We start from the raw sequence: 20,599 nt of genomic DNA, 5'->3' as shown, positions 1-20,599 counted from the left end.
CACACACACACACACACACACAGCTGCTTGGGCCACCTCCAGACTGTGTTGTGCAGTGGATCCTGGGTGTGTTTGCCTCTAGAAGCTGGTGGTGTCACACTGTGCTCAGACAGAATCATTAGCTGTGTGTGTTTGTGTGTGTATTGGATTGTTAGATACAAGCCTCCAGCTCTGTTCAAACACACTTTCATCCTCCTCCACTCACTAAATATTGACCACAGGTGTGACGTTTCCCTTAAAACTTTACAGGTGTATGATGACTTGTTAATCAGTGTCTCTCTGTTATTATGATGAAGGTTTGATTTTGAAATATACTGAGATATATTTGTGTTTTGCTGTTCTCTCTTTTTGTGTCTCCCTTCTTGCACAAACACCCAAAAAGAAGCACATATTTTTGAAGCCATGTTGTACCTTTGCATTGTGGCCTTGAGCTTGTGAAGGCCTGAAGAGACTAAAGCTGCTCAGAGAAGAGATGGAGATGAAGCACACAGGGACCAGAGCTCATGTTGCCTTCTAGTCTTGGCAGCTTCGTGATCTGTATGAGAGAGAGTTGTGATGTTAAACAAACAAACATCGGGCCAACAACATGCTAGATTAAAATGTTTTTTATGACTTATGGTGTGAACGGGAAGCACTTGAACGCACCAAATGCAAAGTGATTATTATGTCACTTCTCCGCTGCTTTTTTTGGAGAAACCTTCAAACCTTCAAACCAGCACATATTCTCATGGAAAGGCGATGAAATCTTGATGAGGTGTCCCTGAATAATACCTGTTTTACTTTATAACTTGGATCCCTCCCCCTCCTTCTTTCCCTGCTGCAGAGGAGTTTACTGCCAGCTGTAAAATGTACCCGCTACACCGAGAGAGGTACAAACACACAAACACACAAACACGCCGCCTTTCGTGTATCATGGCTCTGTGAGGCAGGGATGGGTTAGATACCGCAAAGTCTGATGGCACCATTAGAAGCTGCTACAGGGCCTGCATGGGACCGTTGCCCTTCATACTTTAATTGGCACGATTGATACAAAACAAGCTTCACAAGGCCAGTAATGTTAATAAAGGAGATTTAGTCAAATGAATGCAAGGCAACTTTGAATGGAAAAGTCAACCAAACATCCCATAACTGAGAAAAGCCTTTTTATGTATCAATACCTCTGATATTTGTGTTAATACTCCTAAAAATGGATGAGTAGTATTGATTCTTTGGGGATTGATCAGCCCATCCTGAGCCTTTATCCACCTCTCCACAAACCGTTCGCCACACTCATCTCCATCTCATGCTCGTCTCCGTCTCCGTCTCGTCCTCTGGCTGTCAGTCCCGTGTCTCTCCCGTCAAAACCGCCGTCCTGTCAGTCGCTCCGTCGCAGCTCAACCCCTCCTCCCCTCCTCCCCCCTGCAGCTTTACATCTCCACTCAGACCGAGGCTCCACATGCCCGCCGCCTCGTTTCCTCCATGAAAAATGTCCGTGGAAATTGAACGTCCTCATTTTCTTCAGCCAAGATGCAATTTGACAACTGAAAGAAAAACTTGATTAAAATCCTGGCGCCGCAGACGTAAAGATCAGACGTCCTCACTCTTTAAAGTGTGAAAACTGCAAAGTATCTGTGTCGTCCTTGTGAAGCAACTTAATTACCGTGAAGTCATATGCAAGGAGGATGATGTTCTCACCCTATCCTCTTCAGTTCCTGTGGAAATCTTAAGAAACGTGTGATCGCAGCTCAGCAAAGAGGCTGCTGGGTAAACTGGGCCGCAGAGGGAACTTCAGCTTTCGTCCCCTCGGTGTGTTTGGGGCCTCGGCTGGTCGGCGTGTTAAAGATCTTTACTGCTGTTTTGGAGAATAAGCGTTAAGTAGCAGCGTTTCTGTTTTTTGCTTTTGTCTGGCTCCATGATCTTCATTCCTAACTTGCACAGACTTTCTCAATCTGTGTCACCCTCACAGTTCCTGACAGCAGGAGCTTATCAGTGTAACACTTCAGAGGCCTGACCTTCACATGAGTGACTCATTGGACACACGCCGAGGCCCCGAGTTTTGGGCACCGGTGCCGTCTCTACAGGTTAAAGACTCGTGGGCTAAACCGTTTTTGTTTATTCTTATAGGCAAAGAGATGTTTGATGAGCTGGACGACAAATCCTCCAGTTCAGAATGTCGGAGAGTGCGCAGTGTTGCGTTGACTTGTCGTGCAGCTACGGCTTGGTGTTTCCCCTTACTGTGTGCTATTTTGGTATTTAGTTGTGCAGTGTCATGTTGCTGCTCTGACCAGACACTTTCGACGGCTGGGGAATGCGGACGCGAGGCTGTGGGCTCAGAGGTCAAAGAAACCGGAGTCTTAAAGGAGAAAAACGTAGAATTCTCCAGAGCAAAAATGGGTGAAACAACAATTCACCTAAAAGCCTGCGTCTGTAAGATCACGGCAGAGTTCCAGCTGTGCAGCATCTTATTCCCCACATGGTGCAGATCGATGTTCTGGTGATTCATATTTACACAATGTTTGAATTTAGAGAGTTTTAGACCCCCTTAGTTCCATCATGTCCGTATGTTTGTGCTTTAATCTGCTGAGAGAATATTGCAGGTATTTTACAACTGGATACTGTCATTGTAGCAGAAAAGTGTTTGATTTTGGAGTCAGTGCCTGGATTTGAAAATACAAGAAAGTGTCATACAATAGGTTCAATTGCTTTTTGTTTTGACCTTTGACCCCCCGGCCACACTTCCTTCAGATTTTATTCAGGCTTTGTGTGTGTGTGTGTGTGTGTGTGTGTGTGTGTGTGTGTGTGTGTGTGTGTGTGTGTGTGTGTGTGTGTGTGTGTGTGTGTGTGTGTGTGTGTGTGTGTGTGTGTGTGCTTTGAAAGGAAGAGGAAATGACAGGACGCTCACTGCATATTGGTTCCAGCCATTGAAATGCACATACAGTATGACTTTAGAGCTCCAGGAATATTTTAACTCACATTTAACTGAATATATATTCTGACAAATATGGATTCCCCCCACGTGACTGAATGCAACACACTTTTATTAGTAATGAGATGTTTATCATTTTATACTCAAACAGGATGAAAACATCGACCAATGAATCATCGTCTCAAGGTTAATTGTAGTTAAAGTAACACTGACAAACAAATACAAACAATCACTTTAGTCATTTATCAAGTGAAAATGGTTCCAGTTTGCTGCTTTTCTTTGTTAGTAACTCACTTTAAACACTGACTGTCTGAGGTTAAGAAATTAATTGAAAAAATAAGAGAAAGAGCTGCAGCCCTGCTTGTGTTGTTCCTGTCACATTCTGCTCGTGTCCTTTTCCACATAACTTCAGGGGATGATCACCATTGGAGGAGTTAACAGATCATTATTAAAGAGCTATGAGCAGCAGGTTGTGTGTGTGTGTGCAGCCACGTTGATGGTCAGAGGCTCTAATGCTCTGAAGGCTCTTTGTGCAGTTACGGCCTGCGTAGTAAACTCAGACTTCTTCGTGTCTTCCAGCTCTTCTAAATGGAGCGATCTTAGCACTCCTGATTTTTATGGTCCAAACTGCAGCCGGCAGCCAAACCCCTGTTGTAATATTTTACCGCCCCTGAGAGGAATTATTTCAGCTGCGTGAACGTGAGTCCGGGCGGAGCCGAGATATGCTGCATACTCAGCAAAATCCTTCCCGTGAGAGACAAAAAACGTCGTAGGGAAACGGTTTGTTTGGCTTCAGACCCGGCTTCCTTCGCTTTGCATTTCATCTGCTCTCTCATCCCATATTCAGCCCCGTAGCTTCAAATCTGAATGCTTCTCGGAATGAATTCATCACCACTGTGTTTCCCTCTGTCTGCGGTGCTTTCATGGTGAACGCAGAGGACGGTTAGATGATGCTTTATTATGAATTCGAAGCTTCAGTCATTAGTTTAGACTCTCTCCTCCTCAGACAAAGACAGAATATCAAACTGTGTGTTTTTGGACAGACTTTTTAAGAATACTCTGAGCTTGAAAATCATCTCAGTGGTGGCAGCAGCACCATGCGACAGACTGCCACAGTGGAATACAAATACAGGGATATGCCAGAAACACAAAGAAAGAAAGGCCCCCGCGCTGTTTCCCCGCTGACATGGGTCGAGAACCCAGCAAGAGTTTCCTCTCGCTCACGTGTCTTTCTGCCGTCGTCTTCTCCACACTGACCCTGAATACGAATGGAAGAACGTCTCGTGTTGATTCCACCAACTCCTTCAGATGAAAAGAGACTTCTATAGGCTTTGTTCTGATCTACACTCTCCAGTAGCTTTGACTTTAAATCAGTGAACCAGATTTAACACGTAGTCTGCACTGATGAATCAACCATGACATGTTCCTCTCACCCTTCCTGCCATCACCGCCTTGTAAGTGCTGGCATGTCACCGCCCAGTGGAACCACTTCCTCTTTGCTGCTGCACAGATCCCCAAACATTCGCCCCAAGAAAAAGAGAGCGAATTGTAGCGAAAGCAGGAAGTAGTATTGCGTCGCTGGCCTTGTGATTTAATGAACTGTATGTGGAGCAGAGTTCTCCAACATGTCATGCGTGGCTAATTGTGTGTGCAGGAAGGGAGGGGGGGGGGATGGGCGGATGTGTGCATGACCTGGAATAGATAGAATAATAATCAATCAAGTGGACCCCCGGCTGGATGGAGGTCCCGCTGTTGTGTTGTGGAGGTCCAGCCTGCTGTCTGGGCGGACGGACGGCCCCTCTCAAGCGTGGGCATCCATCCCATCACCGCTGGAGACTTGTTTGAGCTCTGACAGCTGTGTCATTAAACCCCGAACCGACACACACACACAGACACACACACAAATGCATGCACACCTATGTTGACCAGCAGGGAAATGAAAGGAGCTTATATTACATTTTGGCTCTCATTGACTTTGATTTGACTGTAGTGTTCATTTAAATTGATTTGATATTCTGTTGAGAGGATCTGGTCTCTTTAACCCCTTAAAGATTTGATCAATTTATGCACCAAATGTCCAACAAAGCGTCCACATTCATACTGAGTGGAGGCTCCTTTCGGGGTGTGAAGGACTTAATGACCTCGCTGAAATCGAAGCTTTAAACAAGGCTTTTAAATGAAGCTTTTAAATTGTAAAAGGAAGCCGTTATCCTCAGTCCTAAACATTTGACAGCAGCACCAAAGCACTAACTCAGAGGAAAAGCTTTGAATAAATCCGGTTTAGTTGAATATGAACATGTGAGCAGATATTAATATATATCAATACTCAAACAACACAAAATATCAGTGTGTTTAGCTGGTTTGATGCTCTGTGGTGGTGGCGATCGTCCCCTGCGCGAATAACGGCGTACAGTCAACTCATCACAGTGTTTAGATTGTGAACAGCTGCCTGGGGAAACAGCAGCGTTACAGCCCTATGTGCAGCTGTAAACACTGATTGCGACACGTTCTGCTCCATTACACCTGGCATTTTGCACGTGTATTACCTAAGGCTTCAAGTATGGAGGATTTGGCCAAATTATCACTCTGATATTTGGCTTAAAACACAGTGTTTGGCTTCTTACTTAATGAAGCGCAGTCGCTGCTTTTTGTACAACGAGCGCTTCCAAGCCTGAGGGCCGACGAGCTCTGTTTACCTTCCTTTGACCGGGTAAAGATGAGCTGCTAAAGGCTTCGAAAACACATTTGTCATGTGGGGAATGCAGCTTATCACGCGCTGGTTCCATTACACAGTACCTGCTTGGCCTAATAGGTGTAGTACGAGGACGAGCACAGGTATAACTTACTAATAGTTCTCCATCCCGGCCCTCGCTTTCGTCTCTCTCCTCGACTCGTGCAAGTAACGAGCTAAATCAGGTGTGTTTAACCAATCCAGATCTGGAGAGGCACCAACTCTTCGTCAGCGAAACACTCCTGATTTAGCTCATCCGGCGTGACGAGAGCAGGGACAGATGGGAAATATGCAGCGCTGTGATTAGGGAGGTAGAAGCCGAAGCAAGAGACGAGCACTGCACTACAGTACACAGTACAGGACTCAACTACGCCACTGTTGTCTAGAAACACCGGGCTCGTTAAGCTGCCTCGCTTCCTTCTGCCAGTCTTCCTCACCTCGGGAGGAATCTATCCCTGTTAGGTTTGACGAAATCCGTCCTGTCTGTGAGCCGATCGTCTCGACAGGCCTTCCAAATGAATGATGGGACATTAATTAGTGTGTGATCCGGCGTGACGGCTGCCGCTGATGAGGAATCGCTCATTTCTTCTCGTTAGACTCAGCGTGTGACATAATCATGACAGAAGCTCAGTTGCCTTTGCTGTTAAATCATATTTATTTTGGAACTTTGCCTCTATGGGTCTAGTTGTGAAATTGTGCAGGCAGATAATAGGTTTTGGTGAAATGTATTTACTTTGCAGCGTGCTCCATGTGTTCCATTGATTTTCTGATGTTTCCACAAGGATGGGTCGCCATGTTTCACGGCAATGTGAGAACAGAGAAGCTCCTCCTCCTGCGACTCGGATACATCGGTGCAAAATGTGACAAAACACCTGAGGCCGCCCGACACGCAGATCTCTCTTCACGTGCAAGCAGCCTTTAACGTCAGGAGGCGGGTGGGACTAGTTTGACAAACGGCCCTCGGAGGCGCAGCTGCATTGACGGCAGAAATCATCTAAATGCTCGAGCCGAAGCCAAAACGAGCTGAACCAATCACCCGCAGGGTTTTTCCGGCCAAGTCCCAATTTGTTGCCCACTTCACATCTTTGTTGTTAGATTTAGTGATTTACCGACCTCATATTATTTCACAGCGGAGACTGGCAACAAATCTAGAGAGCACATTAATACGGGGAGTCCCACAGCATTTGGCAAACAAATCTGCACAGCTTGGGGTTGCAATCGGTGGGAAGACTTAATTTGAAGAAGTCTGAGATATGTGTTAGCTCCCTTCTCTGCAGTTCACCTCCTTCTTGCTCCTTCGTGCGCTTTCAACCAACCTGCTGCCTCCCAACGCCGCCCCATCCCATGCGAGGTTCACCACACGATCAGGTCCAGCCCCAGATTGTTTGCGACCCCCTTTGCTGCTGGTCTTAATCGACCTGTATCTGCCAGTTTTGGGGAAGCAGCCACTATGCTGGGAAGTCTTCCTCTTTCTTTGCCAGTGGTCCTGCTGGTCCTAAGGCGGCTCAGGCTCAGTCCTCTTATCTTCATGCATTAATTGCCGGTTGTCTCAGGACCCGGTTGCGTCTCCTGGGGTAAGGCTTGTTTTGCACTTGGTGAGAGTTTGCCTCGGGGCCGTTGGTGTTTGACAGTTTTGGCAGGGGAATTGAAGCAAAACGATTCTTCGGCGCCACTTATTGAAGTTTAACATCCAATTAGTTACTTTTTGCTTGCTGGGCAATTTTGGGCTTAGAGAAACGTTTGAGAAAGCAAAACTAAAAGGGAAACTACAGACGACACGGACGAGGACCAAAGTGGTGAAATGGAAATCAATGTCTGGATGTGCTCCTCTCTATGGAACAGACGAGTGTGAGGTCGCTCCTTTGTTAAATGGCTTTCGTCTCAACTTAATGGCGTGTGACTCCACATGTCTCAGGCAAAGTAATGAGTCACATCAGTACTTGTACTCGCCGTTAATGATCTCCGTGCATCTCGAAGCTGTCGCCTCACGCCAAACTGCACCTAAAGCGGCTCTCTTGGCCGGGCTGCTGCTGCCTCTGCTCCATTGTCTCCTGCAGGCTCCAGTAATCTCTGCCCAAACAATAAGGACTATTGTTCACATGCAGATATAATGGCTAACGAATTCACCAACAACAACACATACAGGCGGCGCTGACCTATATTATTTCCTCTTATACAAATAAAGAGCGACGCCTCCTCCCAGCACATATTAACATCATTAGTGTCAGTATATCTAATTGACCTGTAATGGGAACGACGCCGTGCTCACGTTAACCCTGTGCTCTCTCTATATTGGCGGTGTAATGCTGCGTTCATGGGACGCCTATGGAATCCTTCCTTATCGACAAATGCTGCTGATCCTCTGTGTCCGTATTTTGTGTATCGTTTCTCATTTTGAGTTTCATTTCCATCAACGGGCTCATCACACACACGCAGATTCCCCCAATGACCCAGAGGTCCTTGAACAATCTAATCTGTTGTTATCTATGTGGACGCTAATGGCTTTATTCATCATCACTGTACATTCAGAGGCAGGAAGGGCTTCCCTAAACACTGATAGTCCATAAAGAAAACACAAACATCAGAGCCAATGCAATTCATCGCCGCAATCGTATCGGTGTTCCAGAGAGATTGCATCCAGAAATAATACCCACTGTAGATTCATATGCATAATGTACAGTAAACAGGAACAAAGCAAGCGTCAGCTGGGATAATGGGAAGAATCCACCGGCTCCATTAAAGATTAAAGGCAGCCAGCTCGTTAAAATTTAATAAAGAAATTAAGCAATATCAAACAGAAGGTTGTGTAACATCATGGGGGTGTTTGTGTTATGGTGATGTGTAGGGTCTGCGTTCAGCTTGGTATAAGGGTCCAAAGTTGTCTTCTGGGTTTGGTTTCCTGGCCCAGGTTCAGGCTCAGTGAGTGAGTGTGTGTTGGCTGCAGACAGATTGGTGTCTCCTGAAGCACCTGACCTCGCTCACGCCCGCCTCGCTCTCAGCAAAACACGGCTGAGCGACTTCCTGAGGAGTGACATATTGACCCGAGGCGAGGCGAGCCACTCCTGTTACCATCAAACCATTGATCGCACGGTGCCGCGGTAGTGATTTTCGTTTAGGTTCTATTGGTCCAGATCAATCGTGTGTCAAGTTCAGTGTAAGGCCCACATCAGACACTTGACAAGTACTTGAACTGCTTTGGTTGAATGTGGGAAAATGTGTGTTTCTTTTGCAGGGAGCAGCCCATCTTCAGTGCCAGAGCTCACGTCTTCCAGATCGACCCGGACACCAAACGCAACTGGCTGCCGGCCAGCAAACATGCCGTCACCGTGTCCTTCTTCTACGATGTCAGCCGCAGCGTGTACCGCATCATCAGCGTGGGCGGGACTAAGGTGGGGAACAGTGACGGGGCAGATAATGATCCGAGGAACGTCGGGGCGCACGTACTCGCCAAATATGTTGTGAAGGAAATGGAATTGAGATTGAGCTTTGTAATGCATTCAGACAGGGATTCTTCATGTTCTTCCTTGTTTTTGTTGGATGTAATTCTGTGCTGTATTACCTTTAGGAAATGCGAAATTGTCTGCGTTATGATGGATTCCTCCCCTAGATTTTGCTTGATCTTTAATCCCTTACTTCATATTTAATATCCTCCGTTGTTATTCATGCCCTTTACTTCTATTCTGAATCCTGTTACGCACCACAGCGGCTCCCCAGTCTGCTCCCTGCCATCATTTATCTTACCTTCTCCTTCTCCTTCATCTCTCTCCTTGACCCAACTCTCTGTTCTCTCAGGCCATCATCAACAGCACCGTCACCCCCAACATGAGCTTCACCAAAACCTCCCAGAAGTTTGGCCAGTGGGCCGACAGCCGGGCCAACACCGTGTACGGCCTGGGCTTCTCCACAGAACTGCAACTGCAGCAGGTCAGCAGCGCTCACACACACAGACACACACACACACCTAGAGATGAAGGTGTCATCATCATTTGTTGGATACAATTGGAGCCAATTATTTTCCAATTAGTTTGTGTGTATATTTTTGTGTAAAGCAGCGTTAACAGAGTTGAATATTGAATTATAAATCACTTATCTGTACATTTTCTATTAATGGAAGCGTTTTCTGAGCTTTCCTTGCCTTTAGGATCATATTTAAATCAGGCCTCAGTGGATGTAGCGTCTCGCAGTTCAAAACTCAAAAGCGTTTGTGTGCTTGCAGATATAAAACGAGAAAGCGGCTTCATAATCCGTTTTCAAATGGTTGATTTGTGGGAAAAGGCTGTTAAAATCAAATCAAAGAGCCTGGGGAGAGAGGAGGATGAAGAGGGACTATCGATTGTTACAGGATATGTTTTGTGTCTGGATGTGATGCAGCTGGTCTGTAAGAACAAATCTCCCCCTCACACACCCTGATGTGACATCTCATTCATCTTTTCCATGACGCAGATGTTGGCTCACGTCTTGTGGTATTTATTTCTCTCATTGTTCTGCTGTGAGGGAACATCTGTGTCACACATTTCTTCAATTTCTCCCCAGTCAGCCGAAGCGTTTATCCAGAGGGAGGAGAGCGACTGCACTCTCTGCATGTCTGACATTAGATGTAAACAATAGAAAGGTCTCGGAGGTCACGGCATCAGATTGATTAGATAGGACAAATACTTCCTCTGACACCGTGAATGAATCTGCAGGTGAAGGTGAAGATGCGTGACTCTGCTGTTTCTTCTCCCCCTCTCCTGCAGTTTGCGGATCAGTTTAAGGAGGTGAGGGAGGCGGCTCGTCTGGCCCGGGAGAAATCCCAGGAGAGGTTTGAGCTGTCCAATCCTGCGCTCAACATCGCCGCCCCTCAGGTAAAGCACACGCGTGTTCTTGGTGGATCACTTGGTGGATCCAACATAGTCACTTCATTGTCAGCGTGATCTGAACGTCCTTAGGCTACACACTTTGCACTAAATGGAGGAAGACTGAAGAGTCACCATTCAACCCTAAACCACACAAGATGCGCTTGGTGATTGACAGGCGATGGCTCGTGACGTGACGGCAAAGAACGATCAATGAACGGAGACAAAAAAGGAGCGAGGATGACACGGATTAGCACTTTAATGTGTGTTTAACAGCAGAAACACCCACTTAAACCAAGTGATTGTGGTTTCATTAAGTGTAATCAGGAATCACACACACACACACACACATATCAGCATATTATTAGGTATCTGAAGACAGCATCACACACAACATGATTAATTGAAACACAATATTTACTTGTGGATGCCAACAAACATCGGCGTTTACTTACAGCATTTTGCTCAAAGGCACGTCGGCACACACTCACCGAAGACCTCGCTTCACACTGTGTGACCACTGAGGATTTCATCTCTCCATGTTAAAGAAGAGATGTGACAATCCCTCTTACACTCTAAAATGTGTTTTGTGAGGTTTAATCTTCGGAGAGCTTTAAGACAAACAACGTCTGTCTTTCATTTGTCTCTGGCTTGAGCTCCTATTGACCGAAGGCACTGCCTGTCTCACATCTCAGTCCGTCTGGTTCACACACAGCAAGACTGACATTTCATCGCAACTGACAATAAGGCCCCTGTGTGTGTGTGTATCCCTGGTTTATCATTCATCCCAGCACGGATAGAAAATAAGCTCAGGAGATTTTGTCTCATTCGATGACCGATATCCTCCTTTTCTTTCCTGTGGTGAAAGTTCAGGATAGGACAGAGTGTGTTTCAGAGGTTGTGTTGTGATAGTATGTGTTTTCTGCTATATAATTAAAAACCCTGTGACCTCCACATGACAGGATGCTCCCTGTAAGCCTGGAGAGAAGCTTTACACAGCAGCAGCAGCATCACCTGTCACTCCTGCTTTAAAAAATATATAGAACCCTGCAGGATTGGACGGATCCTCATCTGGCCACTCCATTATTTCCCCCCATTACTTAACTCCATTAAAATATTTCACGCATGAAAAATGGAGACGGGTGGCTCTGAAGGTGTTCGGTGTGAGGCGGGTAATGGCCGGGACCGGGAGAGAGAAGAAAGAGGGATGAGACGTATGGAGGGAAGCTGGATCATGTATAATTGAAGCGGTCGGGGGGCTGCAGGGGGGCCGGCTTTTATCCTGCCAGCATCTGGGATTCCTTGGCAAACGTGTTGACTCGCAGGTTCAGCTGAGGAAGTTTTTCTCCCCTCACATAAGCTGCTTTGGCTACTTCTATCTAACAGTGACATAACAGATGAGGTTTATGTGCTATTGGCTTCGGCGGGAGCTACATGGCCGCGCCGCACGCGTTAAGACTCAAGGCCAAGGGAGGAGTTAAGGAAGCGGTGCGATGCTCAGCTGGACGCGTATGACAGTGGATCCTGCCAACGGGTAGCAACAAGAGTCTGTTTGGTTGTTGTAGCAACATGGATTGCAAACAGAATAAGGTGTGTGTGTGTGTGTGTGTGTGTGTGTGTGTGTGTGTGTGTGTGTGTGTGTGTGTGTGTGTGTGTGTGTGTGTGTGTGTGTGTGTGTGTGTGTGTGTGTGTGTGTGTGTGTGTGTGTGTGTTTGTTTCTGCATAGACCAGAACAAAGAGGCATTCTACAGGTCTGCAGTCGTGAGTCACGCTGTCAGCCCGGACCTCAGCTCCGACGCCGCCGTCTGACGGTTACTGTGTTTGCTGTCCAGTTAATCCATGAGATTTAGAGGAAACGCAACAAGAGAGCGTGAATACCAAAGGCTCAATAAACTCCAGGCGCAGGTCCAATAATATTTCATCAAGCTGACATTTTATACTGAATAATGAAAGAAGAACGGAAAAGATAAAAGAAGTCGATGTATTTGTTGAATAGTGGCGATGGATTGAAGAAGCAGGTCTGCGACTGAAAGGTCAAAGGTCGGCGTATTCAATTATGCTTCCTTTACCGCCAAACGTAGCTACATTTCCTAATGCTGGAATTAAAGCAGGGATCTTAATTTTACTCATTGAATTCATATGCAGTGTATCTAATCTGCATAGAACAACAACAACATGAGAGAGTTTGAGACGTGTCCTCTCTGTGTTAGTAGTAAAGACTGCAGAAATGAAGCTCAATCAGTGCCATTGATCGTTTTCGTTCACGTTTTCATTGTATTTTATTCTGCACACGTCTTGGACAAACAATGAGTGACGAAATGACAAAAACAATGAATGATACTGTGAGTCGCTATCAACTGTGGTCCAACTCCACTCAGAGGTCTGAGGTCAGGGTCAGCTACACCACAGCAGGAGGTGTTGCAGTGTCACCATGGCAACTGGAGCCCTGACAGCACAGATCTGCGAAAAACATCCTTTGTCCACACACACACACACACACACACATACATAGAGACACATCGATCCACTTGTACTCATGGCCATGCATACTCATACTAAATCAATCGGTTTGCCAGCACTGTTATACACACACACACACACACACACATAGAGCAGCATCACCTGGTTAAAGCTGCTGTCAGATGCAGGCAGGCAGATTTCAGATAAGACAGCAGCCATTGATTTTCGCGGTAAAGAGTTTGGACACAGAGCCGTTGAAGAGTTTTGTCGTCATTATCGCCTCTTTGATCTGTAAAGCCGCGGCTGCGCTCTTTGAAATGAGGCGGTAGAACCTGTGTGACGTTGATGTGACCTGAGAGGAGGAGGCTTTCACGACCGCGGCGCATGATGGAGCCGTGTGAAGTGCGGCCATAACGTACGCTGTCTGCTTGTACGGCTCAACAATAATCATTAGTCACAGGCTGAGGTTAACAATAACAAGAATGACTCTAAACTAGTCCAGGATGCTGGATCTTTACGTGTACAAACAACTTCCTCTACAAACATCGCTCTGAAAGCACAGATATCTGCAGTGCTTCAGTGAAAACCTACTGAGCAGAACCAAAGGACAACAGAGTGTTTCAGGCGCACAAATGTTGGATTTAAGCCCAGAGAGGAAGTCAAAAAGTATGAGGAGAGGAAGCTATAATGAAGCATCAAGCTGAGAACGTGCAGCAGCAGCGGAGACAGCTGAGCCGCCACAACGTCAACAGGCTGACAGGCACCGCACAAGCTGTTTGCTGTAGATTTGCTTTTACACACACGAGTCCAAAATGGAGTTCTTTCGAAAAGGGACGCTGTGATGAAATGTTGTGTTCTGTTTTGCACTCGTCTCTGTGTATCTAAGGGGGTTTACATCGCCGCCGCCGCCGCAGCGAGTCGGGGCTCGGCACCGGTCAGTAGAGAGCAGAGAGTTCTGGCTTTAGTAACCCGAGGCTCTGCAGGCTGATTCTGCTGCCCGCATATGCAGAAGGCAGCAGGGGATCTGGATGCTAAGCTCCAGCTTCCAGGCTTATTTGCAGAGCTCCAGGCTAGGAGGAGGAGGATGAGGAGGAAGAGGAGAAGGAGGAGGAGGAAGAGGAGGGGGAGGTGATAGTGAAATTTAGTGAGCTAAAAATGACAAATAATAAATAGGACAATAAATAGAGCGTGAAAACATCTGAGGCCTGTGCGATGAATTCTTTATGTAAACACTCATCTTTATATTTAAGTGGAAAAGCCATACTCTTCTGAAATAGAAATCTTACATTGCAGGAAAAAAGTCTTTATCCTTGACTGAAGCGGAAATTATTGATAAAAATATTGAATAAAACCGGACAGGAATGGATTTTTTTCCATTAACAGTGACCTTCATCTCTAACTGATCCACGTCGTGTGTGTGTGTGTGTGTGTGTGTGTGTGTGTGTGTGTGTGTGTGTGTGTGTGTGTGTGTGTGTGTGTGTGTGTGTGTGTGTGTGTGTGTGTGTGTGTGTGTGTGTGTGTGTGTGTGTGTGTGTGTGTGTGTGTGAGAACAGAGGAGGCAAATTCATTCATCCAATCCTCTAAATCTCTTTACTTAATGGTAACAAAACCACTTCCTATCTTTGTTCTGAATACTTTTTGGGAAAATCCCTTCAAACTTGTACAACAGCGATCTGTACCGTCAATATTTCATACCGCCGGTCACCTTTTTTTAAAGCCGAGTGAACAACAAGCTGAGGTGGTGTGAGTGCATCAGCGGAAGCCTGAGCGTGTTCCTCTGCTGCGTGGAGACATGAATAAATGACGCAGTTTTGGATCTCTGTGCGTAGAAACAGAAGCTTTACCAAGCTGAGAGCAAATGGACCGACGCTCTGATAAATAAGTAAACAGTGTGGATGAACGACGGTGCAGAGAAACCAGTTTTAATATTTAAAGTGGGTGTTTTTGGAATTTGATTTGATTACAAAGTGCAGCTCTTCTCAGGAGGTCATAACATTTATTTTATGTTGCTTCTTTGGTATTTTTCTGCATTTAATGGAAATGGTTGAATCACACACACGCACACACACACACATACAGTGGATTTGACAGATTGTAATGTGTGTGTGTGAGCGTTTCCCCTTGGTAATTAAAGCAGCGTCTCTAATTCCGTCGTCGTCTTTGTTGCGTCTCCGTTGCGTTCCTGCGCTGCACTTCCCTGAGTTTACCTGTCAATCAAACAGTGTTAACAGAACTGACAGCATCTCCAAAATCACAGAAATGTATTGAAGAAAAAAGACAAAATCAGTGTGAGGACATTTTCGAACAATTTGATGTTTAATGTGATTAAATGATGATTTAATGTGGTAATAACTATTTCCTCCTCTTTCTCTTCTTTATCCCTTTTACTCTCCCTCCTCCTGCTGTATCGTGGGACATCTATCAGCTCTCTCAGGTGTGTGAACCCTCCCTCTACACACACACACACACACATTCCACCCAACTCTTGCCATTGTATTGTTGCATGGACTGTTGCACTCGATAGTTTGTCAGCAGTGCGATCAAAGTTGACTTCAGAGCTCAGCGTGTGTTTGCAGCATCATGAAACACACACACACACACACACACACACATGCCCTTTAAACGCAGGAACTCCTTGCAGATAATTAAAGATTAATTAGTTGTTGGTTATTTGCAGGCTTGTTCTGCTGGTTAACAAGTTAAGGGGAAACTACTGTAATCCTATTGATGACTTAAACATGATCCGCAGTTTGAATTATTCAGCGAAGGCGTCGACTTCAGGGCTGGACTGAAGTTGTCTTAGCTTTGATTTTCTCATCTCCTCTTGGGTCCCTTCCCCGTGCGTCCTTAATGCTTTCGCACATGGAGTCGGCTGCACGTTTTATTCCCAGTTTTCCACGCAAGGACAAGCAGAGAGAGAGCGGCTGAGCAATAGTGAATAAATCATGGACCTCAGGGAAACACGGACAAGCTGGCTCAAATGAACAATGCGAGGTTCTCCTATAGTAAACGCAGGGTTGTTGAGCTTCAGTGAGGCAGTTGGTGCTCGACAGGATCAGATTTAAAGGATTTTCTCTTACAGAAAGATGAAAGGGGGTGCAGAGATATGCCAACTCATATCTACACACTTAAAAGGGAGAGTCAGATTGTGTCGACTGGTTCGCAAAACAGTCAAAAACAAGCCTGAGCTCCTTTGAGGGCGTAGAAGAGAAGACGGCACGGAGGAAAGCAAGTTGTATGTCAAGGTGAAATTTAACTTTCACATTCTCTACATGAGATTAAATGAATTGTATCAGCATCCGAGCTTTTTAACCTTTATTTTACACGGTGCACTTAATGAGGAGCAAAAAAAGAATCTGCCCGGGAAGGTAATGTCATTATAAAGTAGCCGACTGGACAATAGCAAAAACTGCAGCACAAAGCAACTACATCTGCTCACTAAGTAACATCCTAAAGGTCATTGAAAGCAACATAAAGAGAGGCTGGTGCACGAGGAGTAACAGACCTTGACGGAGACAAAGATGGAATTCTATTAATGCCATGTTTTAATACGAATACACTGCAGGTAAATGTCTTCATGAAGCCATCACAAAACTACTCACTGCAGCGACGGGTAGAACCCCAGCCGTCTCCCGCTGAGTTCACTCCCGTCGCTCTCGCTGTCAGCCGGGGCTCCTCTCATGGCCGCCCTCCCCGCTCAGACGGAACATTACAGGTGTGGCGGGTTGACCTCTGACTCGTGTTTGGTCACAGAGAGGACTCTGGGTGTAAGGGCAGGTCTGTCAGCAGTTTCAGTCCTGGCCCCTTTTATTTAATTAGTGCAGAGCCTTGTATCTGCAGTTTCAAAATTAATAATAATATATTGGAGGATTTGATGTTGTTTTGGAACACATGGTGCAAGAAAACTGCAGAAACTGGCAAGTCTGCTTTAATTAACCTCCTGAGACCCAGACATTTATTTTGTATGCATTTTTGATTTCCCCTCGCTGTTTGGGATTAGTGGGACCTAATAAATATGTATATGTATATGTTTATGTACTGTATATGCAGCGGAAAATGTCCAGACATGAGGACATTAGGTCTGCGTTAAGCACAATGACGTATAAGGTGAAGGGAAGGAGAAATGTAATGTCCACATATGAGGACGCGGGGTCACAGGAAGTCAAAGAATTTGAAAGAAAGAAACATATAGAATTAATAAGGAAATTAGCGTTACATGTAGCCACTTGTAGCTCCATGTCCTAATAACAGATTTCCCATCTTGCAGTAGTCCATCCTCTGCAGTGGACTCAGGAAACTGAAGGTGTTTGATTAGGCTGCAGCCCAACACTGCCAAGAGAGAGACAGCTTGGTATCAGAACTTACTCCTCCTCTTAGATCAATATAACCAATCATCAGTTGAGGATGAGTTTGTTCTTGGGGAGCCCAGACTCAAGACCTGAGCGGCCTTTGAGAAATCCCTGTGATGTGATATTGACTGTAACAGTACTGACATATCTGTAATAAGTCTAAGTATTCCCTGCTCAGGAACGTGTTTACACTGATTGTTGGGATGATAAAAAGCTTATCTGACTTTTCCTCTGTAGTGGTACAATCAAGAAAGCAGTGCAGAGGAAAAGAATTAGACTGTTTAAATTGGAAAAAACCTGAGTTGTTGCACTCCTCCAGGATTTTAGAGTTGAGCCAGTCAGCGTATAATAAAGCTGCTGCCGAAATCAAAAGGAGAACTTGTGTTGTTGAGTAATTGTGTTGTTGTTCCTGTTGTTCCGCCTGTGTCGTCCGATCCAGGAGCTGTCAGAGGAGCGTCATTCGCCGCCGCCGCTGCTGACCGTCAACGGCCCGGGGGATGAAAAGCTGTTCCGCAGTAAAAGTGCCGACGTGGAGCTGACGGTGGAGAAGGAGAGGGTCAAGAAGATGTTGTCAGAGGGGTAAGGTCGCTGTTTCTTTCGCCGTACATTCTACACACGCTTTCATTTCCTGCAGCCAGGGGAGAAGTTTCACGTTCTCGACATCTATCTGTAGATATCGTCGCAGTGTTCCGCTGAAGCTGCCTTGAGTTTGAATTTTTAAATCGTTATCTGCAAAGTAACTGCGGTTATCAGATGAATGCAGCAGATTAAAGAGTGACCTGCAGCGTCTAAACTGCAGTGGAGTGAACGCACAAACACACACACAATGCTCAAGTAAAGCACAGGGAGCGTTAAATGGCCAGAAACGGGAGTAGAGTCCTTGAGTAAATGAGTTTTGTTACTTTTAGATCTACACCCATTATCACTCTCAACACTCTGCTGCTATTTTTATTGTGTCACTGCATCTGGTCGAGCTGCGAGAGCGGACGGAGAAAAAATGAATTGATGGAAATTTCTATCCATGACCGTTTTGAAGATTTACCGCTTTGGGTCGTGATCCAGACTCGACTCCCAGCTCGGCAGAGGATGAGCAGCAGCAAACGCCCGCAGCACTTTGTTATACTGCAACAATGTGCTGATGAACCTGAAGCAGGCCGCTGAACCCCAAATTGCCCGGCCGCTCCACGAGCGCTTGGGATTAGCTCAGAACACGAGACTGCAGGCCGGCTTTGGTATACAAACAATTCCACCTGTCATCAAACCAGGCAGCCGAGCTGGCACACTCACACTCTCTCACACACACACACACACACACACACACACACACACACACACACACACACACAGCTGAGGGTCTTCTCTCTGAAATGACGTCTGGCAGTAGAAAATGAAAAATGCATTTTTCTCTCTGTTTTTAAAAGTAGAAAGAACAGACGCACAGCATAGACATAAAACTTTACTTTGGAAAAAAAAATGTGAACAAGCGCCGCACCCATGGAAGGCCAAATTCATCACGCTGTTCATTTCTCCTCATGCTGATGGATTCAGGTTTTTTTGACAGCTGCACGGCGAGTCCTCCGCTCCTCCGAACCCCCGCATGAATAATCCCAGCTTCAGCCTCATCATGTGACCGCTTCCTTCATGAAGCCTCCCAGGTTTCGTCTCCCTCAACACGTCGTTGTTGGGGCAGAGTTCAGGCCGCCGCTGGCCCGGGGCGCGTCAGAGAGCAGCATGGGTGTTTTGCTCCTTCCAGCTGATGTCTTGTGCCATTCTTAGCATTCTAGTATAACAGCCGGACACAGTTTGAGGGTCCAGGGTTCGCACCCACAAGGGGGTCTTCACAACCTAAATTAGGAGCGAGGTTGCCTAGATGTGCCCTGAATATGATTCCCTCAGAGCTTTCCTCCACTATCGTTATACAAGCTGTTATGAGATATTCCGAATCTCTATAAATTCCCTATAAATCTCATTTTGAATGTATGACTCAGAGTTTCATTGCAGGCGCTCCTCATTTCGCCCTTCATCATCGACCCTCAGTTTGATGCAGTATTTCATCTTCTTGGAATGAAACTCACTCTTTCTGTTTTAATCAGTAGTTTGACGTGCACTTTGTAACTTTGGTTACACTGTGATCCCAGGGCCGCTGTAATGGGATGGAAATGGGCACAAATTGAAGTATGCGCCCGAGTAACAGACCTAGATTATGCAATTGTAAAATCGATTTATTCAGGCATGTGTGCCGCCTGCACACGCGTTAGCTCATTGGGCAGGCTGGCCTCATACTGCACACCATGTCACGTATGCGAGGAGAGCAGGGCGTCCTTTTGATGTCCACGTATGAGGCGTAATCACAATTTTGCAGAATCAAATGTAAGATGGAGAACTTTCTACAGTCAATCATTTATTTTGGAATCCTTATTTGATACACACAACAGCAAGGTCCTAACATGGCCTGTTAGAAATGCAGTGGCGAACTTAGAATTGATTTGAAAAGAAATATGCTACAACAAGAAAGAGGCAGAATTGTGTATGAAGGTGCACATCCACTGAAATAAATAAGGGTGTAAACAAACCAATCTGCCGCCGGTCTGCCTTCTGATGTTTTTGGGTGTTTTGGGGAAGATGTTGTCAGATGTTAGCTGTAGTGAATTCTGTTTAATTCGCATCCTGAGCTTACAGAAAGAAAAGTTTTGTACTGACAAAGTAAAGATACTATACAAGTAGAAATCAAGCCAATATTGAATGCAATCAATACTCTCTGCTAGACCTTGACCCCTACCAGTGTTAGTAGCAGATGCGAGTTGATGTATGAATAATTGCCTTCTCTGAGAGTTTGCAATGAATTACTTTTTATTTGAATGATTACAGAGTGCTGCTCCGTTTGTGGGAGGCGTACTCGGATTTGACTTATGGCTTATTTATCGACTGCATATACTGTAGTTATATGTGCTGTGTTCTAAAGGCAGACAGCAGGAGAAGCTCAGTCTTTACCTCAGTGTGTGTGTGTGTGTGTGTGTGTGTGTGTAAGTGTGAGTGTGTGAGAGAGATCTGTCTAGAGTACACAACAAAAAAATCATATTCATAACCCAAGGCTTTATATCTTCTTGCTGTTTTAATCTCTCCCTCTTTCACTCAGTGTGTGTGTGTGTGTGTGTGGGGGGGGGGGTTTGTGTGTGTCCATACCGTCTCCCACCGCCTCTCAGCTTGTAATTACCGTCTTTTTGGCGGCCGTTATAGATCAGGCAGCCCTCTGTCAACGAGCAGGAAGCAGGAAAACATCTCCAGTTGCTTTTACGACCGATTATTTCACTGGATTTGT

General features: G+C 45.8%; 1 protein-coding gene across 1 annotated transcript in view; it reads left to right on the top strand.

Moving 5' to 3' along the window:
- The first annotated feature begins 828 nt into the window (after positions 1-828).
- The window catches only part of LOC143002671 (homer protein homolog 3-like), a 30,275-nt gene continuing 10,504 nt past the window's right edge, over positions 829-20,599 (top strand). Inside the window, exons 1-6 of the mRNA XM_076152937.1 lie at positions 829-869; positions 8,869-9,025; positions 9,429-9,560; positions 10,373-10,480; positions 15,357-15,365; positions 17,720-17,859. Of these exons, the coding sequence (XP_076009052.1) occupies positions 847-869; positions 8,869-9,025; positions 9,429-9,560; positions 10,373-10,480; positions 15,357-15,365; positions 17,720-17,859 (569 nt within the window). The 5' untranslated portion in view covers positions 829-846. The remainder of the gene's footprint in view (positions 870-8,868; positions 9,026-9,428; positions 9,561-10,372; positions 10,481-15,356; positions 15,366-17,719; positions 17,860-20,599) is intronic.

Source organism: Genypterus blacodes, unplaced genomic scaffold, assembly GCF_046128005.1.
Source record: "Genypterus blacodes isolate CSIRO-AG114 ecotype Tasmania unplaced genomic scaffold, CSIRO-AGI_Gbla_v1 ptg000058l_1, whole genome shotgun sequence".
NCBI classification, from domain to species: Eukaryota; Metazoa; Chordata; class Actinopteri; order Ophidiiformes; family Ophidiidae; genus Genypterus; species Genypterus blacodes.
The sequence above is the reverse complement of the archived record's forward strand: the minus strand, read 5'-3'. Positions and strand labels throughout refer to the sequence as shown.